General features: G+C 42.3%; 1 protein-coding gene across 8 annotated transcripts in view; it reads right to left on the bottom strand.

Moving 5' to 3' along the window:
- LOC105385915 (tensin-2) overlaps window positions 1–12434 on the bottom strand; it is an 89245-nt gene that overhangs the window by 29240 nt on the left and 47571 nt on the right. For 5 of the 8 annotated variants that reach the window (XM_048627411.1, XM_048627434.1, XM_048627431.1 and 2 more), the window contains 7 exons: window positions 8788–8844; window positions 6044–6205; window positions 4973–5157; window positions 4449–4598; window positions 3287–3450; window positions 2708–2911; window positions 961–1140 (listed from right to left, as the gene is read on the bottom strand). In XM_048627411.1, the coding sequence (XP_048483368.1) occupies window positions 961–1140; window positions 2708–2911; window positions 3287–3450; window positions 4449–4598; window positions 4973–5157; window positions 6044–6205; window positions 8788–8844 (1102 nt within the window). Of the gene's footprint in view, window positions 1–960; window positions 1141–2707; window positions 2912–3286; window positions 3451–4149; window positions 4268–4448; window positions 4599–4972; window positions 5158–6043; window positions 6206–8787; window positions 8845–9754; window positions 9929–12434 lie in introns of those variants that run through there. The other 3 variants (XM_048627421.1, XM_048627442.1, XM_048627427.1) reach the window with 3 other exon arrangements.

The following is a 12434-nucleotide window of genomic DNA, read 5'->3' as shown; positions in this document are numbered from 1 at the left end:
TTTTAAAATAGTTTTATGTCATTATTTCCATTGTTGGCGCTAGCAGAAAGCACTATTATGTAGGTCCACGTTCGTACCTAGGTAACATGAATGAACCGATCAAGTGGCAGAACTCACACTAGGAAGCTTCTTGGAAATGTAAGCACGAATACTGATAAGTTTGATTGTTTTTATTAATATTAAACGTTCCCGTGTGGGCATTAGAATCTAATTACCATTACTCATGCGCATTGCGTAGTGGCGTCGTGCTACATCCGGCAGAATCATCCATTCAGCAGCTTCGGCTTATCTGAATGCATTTGTTTATCATTTGTTGTCGTGAGTGTCGCGGTGTGCTATTGAACCGACTGATCAGCAAAATAAATGAGAAGAGAGCAACTTTTTGCGGTAAGTATATTGATGATTTATCTGAAAGTCCAGTAAGAACCATGTATTTGATAGGAACAGATTAAGCAGACACATTTTAAAGATACTCAAACCTCAAATCAGGGTGACCGATAAGTGGAGCTTGGGGTCGGAAACTGTGCATATTTTATCAGGTCACAATAAACGCAAAATATAATATAATAGATTATTGTAAGGCTAGTATTTCTCATAGGTAGGCAATAAAACACATTTGCTTTTAAACTAAGCTCCGCCATCTCCTTCTGCAAAACGCATAGATTATGGTGTGGAGCAGGCCCTGTTCTACCATGCATCTTTGAATGGTTACTAATTAATTGTGTGTGTGTGTGTAACAAACATGAATATGAAGAATACCGCACAAATAATAAAAATCTGCCTTTGAATTGACTGCCTGAATTTGAAACACCATCACGAAAACGAGAACAGATGTCTCCATCAGTAACTTCCTTGCATCTTGCACTCCCTGGACAGGCAGCGAGACAGCTGACATAGATATAGCCGAATCAACACAATTAAAAAAAGCCTAACAATAAAAAGAAGAAGAAAATAACTTACCAGCATCATCATCAGTGATAGTAGACAGCGGCCTCAGATGTTCCAGCGAGTCTTCTCTAGCCAGCGCGTCGGGGGCGGCTCGCAGGGGCGCGGCGGGGGTGGGGGCGGGCGCCGCGCCAGCGCCCCCCTCGCCTCGAAGGAACACCAGCTCGACCGCCCCGTCGCGGGGGAACGACGGGTCTGCGGGGAGAGGGGGGGTTAGTTGTGCTGTGGGTTGTGTGTGTGTGATAAAGATCAAGGCAAGGTATTATTTGGTTCGACAAGTAGTGAGGACTGGGAGTAAAAAGGACTGATTCTTTCCATTTACCTACTCCTCAGTCTCTCTAGGATCATTGGCAATATATTCTGATGTAGGCCACCATGTCATCACGCCTTGTTGTGACTGTTGTGAGTACTCTACGTATGCGTCTAACACCCTTGCGGGGTAGGTAGAGAAGACGTGAATTACTGGACCCCATTTTTTGGGTTCTTTTCTTGCCCATTGCTAAGTTTCTGGCTAATCCAGGTCCAGGATCCCAAAAAAATATACCCGCACCAGCCGATTTATTATTGTTATTAGTTTGGTCATAGAACAACAAGTACATACATGGTTTGGTATATTTTTTTTACAGTTTAGATCAAACCGGTATTTCGTTTTTTAATAGCATTAGTATAATTTAGTTGTTTACTCAATATCATCAAACTAATTACAGAAAATTAATGGAACCAGTGATTTATTACTTTCGTTTCTGGGTTTTAATTGCTTAGTTAACTTGTGAGTTTATTATTGGTGTTTTTGTACAATGAACGTATTTAATATGCAAATTCTTGGCTGATGTTGTGGCAGTGATATTAATCTTATCTCACAACGTCAGGTAGGATTGGTTCCACCTCTGAGATTTGATTGCAAATTGATTTGCATGGGATCTCGGCCTGGTATTAAGTTTTTGGAGCATGGGAACTTGATACTTATTCGTGTGCGATAAGATTATTAAGGAAACTTTGTAGGTGGTCTTTTAATAATTTGAAGGTGAATTTAATATTTGTGTAAGAATGTTAGGGCAAAATGTATTTATTATTTGCTGTACACATTACGAGAACTACGAGAAGTTATATAATATAAAGGTAGGTTATGTGATATTGCCTAAGTGTAAATAACTATGCAAGGTGCTCTCGTTTTCATGTTCACTTGAGTAAGTGAATAGGTCTGTACAAGGAGGGTTATGGTGCTGTAAGTATTCAGCCATTGTTTATGTTTGTTGTGAAAATGAGTCGGAGCCACAGCGAAGGGAATTTGACATTCAATCACATTCAACGATATTGCAATACGAAAACGTAGATTTAGGTAGTTAAGGACTTAGCTCAAAACACATAGAACTGACTGATACTATGATGGGTCATATACAAGGTACTACTCATCATCGGGATGTACGGCGGTTCATCAACATTCGATAAACTTTGCTACACAAATAATTTTAGATGCAATAAACGTTTTGCACTCAAGTCAGTATGAAATTTGTGGAAAAAACGTGCCTTGGGCGATGGAATTAATTTTGTTCATCCGTTAAAATTTCTTGTAAGTACCTTGATGCTCATCCTTAACTACCATACAAAGCACACTCCATACTCTCTACGAGAGGTTTGGTCTTGGGTTGGGTCTTTGTATTCGCTACGTCCCGTATAGTTTTAACAAGAGTCTGGAGCGCGCTTAAATCTACGCTCCTTAAAACAGACAACATCCAAAGCACATCAAGCAGTGAACAGTTACCGTGAGCGGCGTGATCAAGCTGCGGCTTAGTGAACGACAGCGTGTGGTCGGCGACGGCGCACGTGTGGAACTGACACGCGAACACCAGGTGGCGCTGTGCGTGCGAGTGAGCGGGACGGCGATAGGCTCGGACTAGCACGTCGCCGCGGAGGGAGAGGCGTCCCACGCCGACTGTCCAGCCGCCGCCGCTTAGCATGTAGAGACCTGGAAGATGCAGAGGTTTTAGTTCCGGAATGCTATATTGCCAGGTGCGACGCATGGCACTGCAATCACCGAATAGCCCACAGCATGCTCTGGTCACCATACACTTTCGCAAAAATCGCGTCTCATCCAATGTGAACAGCTCCATATAAAGTGTATGGTGACCAGAGCATTTGACTTTTAGTCTTATGCGACTTACGACTAGAGTAAATGGGGGGTAATGGGTACAGTCTTCTCCATAATGTTTTATAGTTTTACAATCTAACACAGAAAGCCGTAGAAACACCTCATCTGACTTTCATCTGTAGTTTCAGGTAGGTACGGTAGTTACGTAATTAACATTTAAATAATATATCTGCTAAGCTAGCAATCACTCACCAGAAGTATAAACACAGACGAAGTTCTCGTAGATCTTGAGGAAAGCGATGGAGGGGGAGGAGGGGGAGGCCAGTTGACCCGCGACTGACACGTGGGTCAGGTGCAGCGGGGCCGCGTTGACCCGTATCTGACCCGCGAGCAGACCCGCGAACGTGTCGATGTATCTGCGGAAAAAGGAATGTTTTATAAAACAGTACACAAAATCAACACCAGGATAAATTGGGGTAAAACGGCTGGTACAGCTGGGCTACCACCAACGAACATTAGCTATTAACAATCCTTAATCTGCGTCGCTCTCGTGCAAAATCTGACGTAAATTTATATGGATCTGAGAGATGTTACACAGGCAAGCGACGCTGCTTATGGATTGTTTATTGCTAATGTACCGGTGGTGGTAGCATTATGTACTCTAAAGCCTATAGATCTACCTCTTATTAGAAGGCAGCTGGACGCCAGGCACCCGATCGATCGGTCGAATCCAGCGGTGCTGCTTATAGATTGTTTATTGCTAATGTCGTGGTCGGGTGGTGGTACGGTAGCAGTACCTACTCTAAGGCTTTCTACAAACCTACCTCTTATTCGAAGGCAGCTGGAACACCGGCACTCGGTCGTCGAGGTACCGTCTCAGGGTCGAGCGCGTGCTCCGGCGCGCCGCATATGGCCGAGTAGTGCATGTACGCTGGTGCAGCTAGGTTACCACCACCGAACATCAGCTATTAACAATGCTTAAGGAGCATCGTTCTTTTGCCAAATCTGACGTAGCTTGGATGGATCTGAGAGATGTTAGACAGGCGAGCGATGCAGCTTATGGATTGTTTATTGCTAATGTGCCGTTGGTGGCACTCTAAGGCCTACAAACCCACCTCTTATTAGAAGGCAGCTGGAACACCGGCACTCGGTCGTCGAGGTACCGCCTCATGGCGTAGCGGTCGAGCGCGTGCTCCAGCGCGCCGCATATTGCCGAGTAGTGCATGTAGGCTGGTGCAGCTGGGTTACCACTACCAAACATCAGCAATTAACAATGCTTAATCATCGACGCTCTCTTGCTAAATCTGCCGTAACTGACATGGATCTTACAGATGTTACACAGACGTGCGACGCTCCTTATGGATTGTTTATTGCTAATGTGCCGGTGGTGGTACTCTAAGGCCTATAAACCTACCTCTTATTCGAAGGCAGCTGGAACACCGGCACGCGGTCGTCGAGGTACCGCCTCATGGCGTAGCGGTCGAGCGCGTGCTCTGGGGCTCCGCATATAGCCGAGTAGTGCATGTAGGCCGCTACTAGCACGCCTAGCCGCTCTCTGTTGCCCCTGGAAGTGCAAAAAGAAGGAGTTAAGTACAAGGCATTCAGAGATTAAAATGTATAAGTGCAGATAAGGTACTTGGCTGCCGAATATTGGTGCTATACTAAAATTTTGCATATTGATCAGCATTGGTTACTTAGGTATGAAACTATGATACGTACACAACAGACACGCATAAGGCTGTACTTCTGAGACCAATGTGTAATTTTGTTTTAAATTTCTCAAAAGATATTGTAGGTATGTAGTTGAAAGTGGAAGGTTCTCGACCATCCAGCTCAGTCTGCTATGGTGCTCCTTTATAGATGCCTTTCCAGTCCAGCAGTGGCTGATGATGATCATAATTAAATAGGTAAGTAATAATAAAAACCCTTTCAACTCACCAAGCCAACAGCACAGCGACATTCTTCGGATGCGCCGCCAGCCAGCTCTCGATATGCTTGCAGGCGGCACAGAGCCGCTCCAGCGGAGGCGCCAGGTCCCCCGACCAGCCCAGCGACCGCGCGCGGCCGAACACGCTGCGGGCCAGGCGCCCCGAGCTGCTGCCTTCACTGCTCACTTCGAACACCTGGAATGGAGAGGGAGGAATGGTTAGAGGTGGGTTTGGGTAGGGTTGATTTATGATGGCAGATTCTTTATGCGGTCACGTTGACGGCACATAAAAAATCGACCTGCTTTTGACCTATAAATGGTGAGGTGTTTAGGAAAATTCTGTGCAATCTGGAAGATACGAGTAACATCGCTGAAAATTTTCTCATTATAGACGTCAAGTCAACCTAGAAGAAGCCTAGAAGGCAGGGTTGCACTACTGTTATTTATAACTACGACAATAACCCTATTTGAATGCACCAACGGATATACATATGTCAGGATCATCTGACACCTCACTTCTTGTAAATCTTCAAACATACATAGTACTGACCCCGAATACTCGTTTAGCTGGAAACTGGCTGTCGGTGCTATACAGGAGACTCAAACAATATAAGCTTTAATACCTTGCAGACAATACATCAAATATCAAGGTCTTTAAAATGTCAAATCACTCAGACGATGTCAAATTAGTCAGCTTCTCAAGCTAACAATTCTCGGGCTGACAGCTTGGTATTTAGGTGTGCTTAGTGCATGCATACCGCTTTGCTAATTGCTCCGTCCAACTTATTTACATACCAGTCAACATTCAGCTATGCCATTGTACTCTATCGATGACCGCTATCCCAAAGCTTGTAAACTTGGCAACACGGACTCTCCAATCTCTTCATACCACCTTTAGGCCTCGTTTCACCATAGTTTGTCAGATCATTAACACCCTTGTAACATGGTAAGTGCCATCTAAAATAAATTTTTTGCGTCAAAAGTCAACATTTAATCCCTTGTTATAATGTAACAGAGGTGTTAATGATCTAACAGAGCATGATGAAACTGGTGCTTAACCTTCTATTATCCAGGAAACGTACCATAAAGTGTTCTCCATGTTTGTTAGTGAGCATGTGGGCAGCCTGCGCCTCGGCGTGAGCGTCCCGCTCGGGCAGGTGCAGGGCCAGCATGCGCTCCGCCACGTAGCACAGGTCCAGCCGCCCGCCGCCCTCGCCCGGGTAGCTGACTGAGCGGACGCCATGCTGGGGACACGGGAGAAGGGAGGTTATTGAAGAGTAGATGCATAGATTGTAGGTACACTGGCGGGCAATGAAAAAGTTCCAGTGGGAGACATGGGAGAACGAACTTATTGAAGAGCAGCTACTTAGCTAGTCAGTACACTGGCATATGGCACGGCAATGGCAGGTGGAACTTTTTGTTGCTCGCGAGCGTAGTAAGGTTGTGAGGATGCGGAACGAAAGAGGAAGATTTTCCATGGCTCTCATTCATCGACGCTTTCGCTAGTTTGAAGAATCATTTTCCTGATAATAATAGCTAGAATTTAACTGTGTACTTTCATCTCTGATGTTATTATGTTGCAAGCACCGTATTAGTTTTACGTAAACGCAAAAACCCTGAGCTATCATTAACCGATCACTTAAGTATTGCGAAATAACATAGGCAGTTACTTAATTGCTTAAACTAACAGTCGTGAATCGAATGTAACCGTAACTACTTACAAAACAGCGGAAACAATAAAGTGAATTGATTTAAACAATCGCTCAGCGGCAGCCATACGATGTTGGATCAAGATGGAGTCAAAGGACAGCCGTTTGTGGGAACCAGTTAAGCATTCGAGGTCAGTGGGGTCCTCGGTGCTCGGCTGACAGTGGTATATGACAGGGAGCGCAGTCGTCGGCAAATATACGAGACTACGCGATCACGCGGGAGGTCCTGAGACGTGTGTTTTTCGCAAATATGCCAGGTAGTCTTGGTTACACTCATAAGTATATCAGATATTATTAATATAAAATACTCTGAAGCCAACATAGAACATCGAGGACTCTACCAAGCCAAGTTGTGTCAACGGAATAAAGTATTACCCATGTAACTATTTACTTGTCTTTACAAAATACCTACATCGCTACCTACTACACTGTAGTATCTACATCCTCCATCACCTACATGCACTTCACGTGGATTATTTCAATTACCCACTTAGGTTTACGAGCTCGGTATGACTGGACCCTTGAACTCTAGACGCTATCGCGCGCAATGAAAATCATTTTCCTTCCGCGAACATAGAGGACGAGTTTATTAGCACTGATTTATTATTTACATTTGAACTTAAATGGATATTAAATCATGTGATCTATTAAGCAAATTAAACATATACCTACCAACAATTAATTTATTCTATGAGGGCAATAAGAAGGCGGAATCAACTTGTTGTTGAGTCGTAAATGTTATAACTAGGTAAACTCGTATTAATTTGTATCAACTACTTATAGCTAAAATTATAAATTAATGTTGATTACAACTGGCAAATTGTTAATTAAAGCAAATAGTGTATAGCGGCCATAAAACCAGTCCAGCTTCTTGATTTTCGTAATAGCCTCAAGTTTAATGAGAAGGCTTTTTAATGGTAATTTTGGAGGAATCGAGGCGTGTCTAATGTTATAACTTTATGTTTTCCAAGAAGTTTAAAAGAAGCGACGAAGATTACGGTATCTTGAAGAGTTCTGGCACAATCTCAGTAGGTAGGTAGGTACCTAGGTAAGTTCTGCCACTGAAGACAAGGTTCATAAAAACCGAAGTCATGCCGCTCTGAGGAATAACGGACCGTAGATGACTTCGTTGGAAGACTTGCACAACTAGAGCATTAGATGTTATCATCATAGGAAACCAAATATTCCTACAAAAAATATGTTTATGGCACACTCAAATTGTAATGTTATATTGGTGCTTTATGATTATGATCTAATTAATATTCGAGAACATAAAGAAAACAAGAGAAACAATAATAGGAATGCATGATCCGGTAAAAGTGAAACTGTACTTACAGTTACCTACGCTAATGAGTGAAAAGCTTCGATTTGCTTTGAATGGTCGTGACAAACCAAACAAATAGCTATTAGATAGCGGGATCCGTCGTAGGTGTGGCGACTTATATTAGCCCTACGAAAGTGACAGAATAGTGCGTAGGCGCATACTAAATGCAACTTCGAGCCACTCTTTCGTTTCGATGCGTTTAATCCGATTAACAGACTCCGTAAAAGCTTTGTGGAATAACTCGCTCTAAAAATAACTGTTATGAGTTTAACTGACTCCCACCTGATTGCTAGACGACATGGACTTAAATTGGAGTAATATCTCAGGCGTACCATTTGATTTGATATATTCAACAGTTTAAACACTTTAAGACGGAATTTAGATAAGATGAGATGTGAGATAGAGCTATCTATCGCAGTTTAATTAATAAATGATAACGTTCTGGAATAGATTGTAAGATCTAGATGGACTAGCTTTCAACATCTCATTCAAAACTGGTTCTTGAGAATTGATTATTATGTATGTGCTGGAAAGGTAGTACTTATCTAATTAATTAAGTTTTAGATTGAATGAAGTTATGTTTAGTACCTTGTAAGGTTGTAACATAAAGGAAAATTAACTAAGCACAAGTACAATATCGTTTTGCTCTTGCGTTGATTGACTGCGTAAAGTTAGTTATAAAAAACGGAGGGTTCAGTATTAAAAACTTTTATAATTAAATAAATCTACTGAATATGAAGTCGTTTAAAATTGAACGGGTTAAAAATACATAAAGTAGTATAATAAAACGCACCTGATCTCTCGAAAAGCCGAAAGTAGCCGGCGTCGCCGGGGCACTCACCGCCCGAGGCTGGAACAAATACATCTCTTTTATTAATAAGTCCGTATACAAAAAACATTTATAAACGTCCACGCCCAAGGTCAGAGCTGTCACCAAATAGTATAAAAAACTGTAAGCAATTCGATACATCGATGTTTTTGTTTTGCTTTGTATTGTTATGTGCTGAGTGCTGACAGAAGATATTTGATTTCGCTGAGATAATGATTATGTTCTAGGTCAAATGCTTATTAAATAATTACGTAGATACGAGATTTATAGTATTTAAGGAGTGCGATACCTACGGTTAAATTATGAAGAGAGAGTACAAAACATTGAGATTTTTAAAGGTAAAAAATTACTTTGCCAAAATATTATCAATGCACTTCTGCTTACTCTGTGCGATGTCACTTGTGCAACTGTTTACAGCTATGTTTTGCTATGGTCGCGATAAGTAAATTGATATTACTATCTATTAAATAAATTCTGCACATAAAGATAAGAAAACCGAAACAATATTGCAGTTTAGATACATCAACAACCTACTACGATGTTCTTTACTATATGGCCCGGGCGCGGGCGGTTCCCGTCCGGTCCAATAAACCTGATAAACGGAGGGCTGATTGCCCCAAGAGGTGCTAGGTGTGGCTTAAGTGATTACTGCGGCTTTCCTGGCCGATGCCTCCACTTATATTAAGACAAATTAACCTCTACTTAGCGTTTAAGCGATTTACTTCATAAACTACAGGTTTAGCTGCTTAGCTTAAACTTTGAAGTGATCATGTGACCCATTGCCAACGTAAAAAGTATTTAGACCAAAGTCGGTAGAAACGATGTTTACGACTAAAAGCTTTTTATACTCAGGTATTTAAAGTGAAAATCAAGGTTACATGTAGTAAACGGAGAGCTTTACAATTTACAGTTGTCGTGGAAGTGAACGCACCATGATTTTTCTGTTGTAGCAGGAAGGGGCGCTACGCGAGCGGCGCGGGGCGCGCGGGCCGCGCTGCAGGTGGAACGCGGCGCGCCACAGAGCGAACGCGAGGCGATGCAGCGCGCGCGCCGCCTCCGAACATCCCCCGCGCCGCACCTGCCCCCGCATCGCCCGCGCTCACCGCTCCACGGACACACTCATTGTTACACTGTTACACTCTTCATCATTCCCAGAATGTCCACAACACAACCACGCAACAAACAATCCCTAAGTGAGATCAGCTGAACAATGTGGAAGTCGCGAACTATGCTAAACTTTCCAGATTCCTCGTTAGACAAGAGCGTAAAGTATGCAGTCAGTGGTCGCGGCCCCCGGCTCTCGCAGAGACATGAAAGGGCTGTCTGTACATTCTGTATGTGTACGACAGTGTACAGTACACACGATCCTCAGTAGATCTACCGCCCCGGGCCGTGTGCCCCTGCACTGCGACACCTCACATCACATTACGGGAATTTACTACTTTTGTTTAGGTACATGTACTGTTTATGACTCTACCAAATATATTTTATTAAATTCATTCTGTAAATATAAAAAGAGGAGAGTGAAAGGTATAAAACCTACATAAGGTTGGTTCATAATTAAGTACTTATATGAATAGTGCCTGAAACTACAAAAAAAGTTATCGCTTTTTTGTTCTAAGAATCCATAAACATAACCCTGACCTTCCGCATCGTAAAACACCCATGTCGGGGGTGAACGACCCCGGGGGTGGCTCATCTAAATAAGAGCGCGTCGTCACAACGAGGCGACTCCCCAGTGAGACGACTATTTATTACGAGTCAGCTACTGCGCTTTCAGCATCACAGAGCAACGGACCAACTACTCTAAGTGGCCTCTTGTTCCTAGCTTTTCAGCCGAGGCTTTGTTTCCGCAATGTTCATTGAATTCATAATAATTAAAGAGATGGATGTGTGACCCCGTCATATCAAGTGAAATGAGATAGGATCAGATGATGATCGAACTTTTTGTAAATCAATCTCTGTCATCAATGTCATCGAGATGATTAATTCCATGATTGGCAGGTGCATAACGACTAACGAGAGCTCTAAGATGTTTTGTAACGTATAAGATACGTACCTATTACAAAGATATAAGTATCGGGTATTTTCTAGAATCTCGATATCATAAGTAGGCAAGTAGCCTAGCTATGCTAATGCCTCTATAATTCTAAAGTAAAGATGCGGTGCCGCGATAACTAAATCATAACGCAATACTTTATCTTATCTTTCATTAGCTAATTGCACTGCTCTACAATGCAGTTACATGACATCCTGAGTTATTTAAAATTATGAAAATATGTAATTTAGTAATTTTAGAATTGAACGATGAAATAACTTATAAATAAAGAGTTTTCTATACAATCGAATTCGCACCAAGATAGGAAATGCCTAAAATCGAAAACCAACACACACTTCAGCACTGAAGTAAACAAAACTGAAACTTCCAAATAATGCACCATTTAGGAATTCACAACGTCAAAACCGCACATTTGCCGAAATCACTATCACACCGCGACCACTGGTTCAGCTCGAGGGCCCGCGCACGCACTGCGGTATTCATAGACTACAGTGTGGACGTCCACACGGCGTGGCACGGCGGAGGCGGCGCGGCCGGGAGCAGACGACGCACTGGCGACGCTCCGCCGCAGCCGCCAGCCGCCAGCGTCCCGGCGCCGGCCGCGTCGCCTAGCAACCGCACTCTCCTGCCAACTCCCCAGCATCCACGAGCCATTATCACCCCTATAACCACTTCCTAGTTGACGAAAATAGACTAAAGTTCCGGTGCCCGCTACACGCACCAATACCAAATTACACGCGCCATACAACTTTATTTTTACACCGTGTAAACTAATCGCTGAAGCTTGATTTAACATTTAAGACATTGTTTTTCATTAGATAGTCAGAACTTACCTTTAGATGAAAAATTGTGTTAAATTTTTATAACCATGAACTCATAATTTAATGTTTAGATTGGTTTCAGTTTCATTAATTTCGCGATAAACGCGAACTCAATCGATTGTCAATTTTCCCGCGGTATTATTTTCATTTGCACAATAAAAAAAAACCCAGGGCATAGAGAATATTCTTTTTATCTTTTTTTTGTGCCAGCGTTTTTTTCAACGCGTTCTATAGTGTGGACTGGACAGGCTCGTTATGTTTTGGTTATTATTTAAGATAGCTTCCGGTCCCTGTACTGTAGGATACTTTAATATAATAGAAATGCCCATCAGTGAAAAATGGTTGGCGGGAAATTAAACCCGAAAAATATATATTTTTTTTAATGAAAATAAAGTGGCTTAACTTTTAGGGGTGTTTTGGCGGCTCTGTTACTCTGAGATAAATATTTTTTATTCTAGGTTTAAAGAAAATATTATTATTATTATTTTAAAAAACACCACTACCGGTAAGTTATTTAATATTTTTAAACTTTATAAAATATTTATTCTACTAGGTTAGTACTTATACGAAATTTAATACAGACTTGTATTACGTCATATTACGTGACGTTAATTTACGTTATTCTATAAAATCTGGCAAGTCTTATATCAAAGTAAACTTTTACATAACGATGGGCGCGCTCCGTGAGACAGCTAGGCGGGCGGCGGCGGCAGACTTCCGTAAACAATAGC

This window comes from Plutella xylostella, chromosome 4 (assembly GCF_932276165.1).
Source record: "Plutella xylostella chromosome 4, ilPluXylo3.1, whole genome shotgun sequence".
NCBI lineage: Eukaryota > Metazoa > Arthropoda > Insecta > Lepidoptera > Plutellidae > Plutella > Plutella xylostella.
Note: the sequence above shows the minus strand (reverse complement) of the source record. Positions and strands in the feature narration are given on the sequence as shown.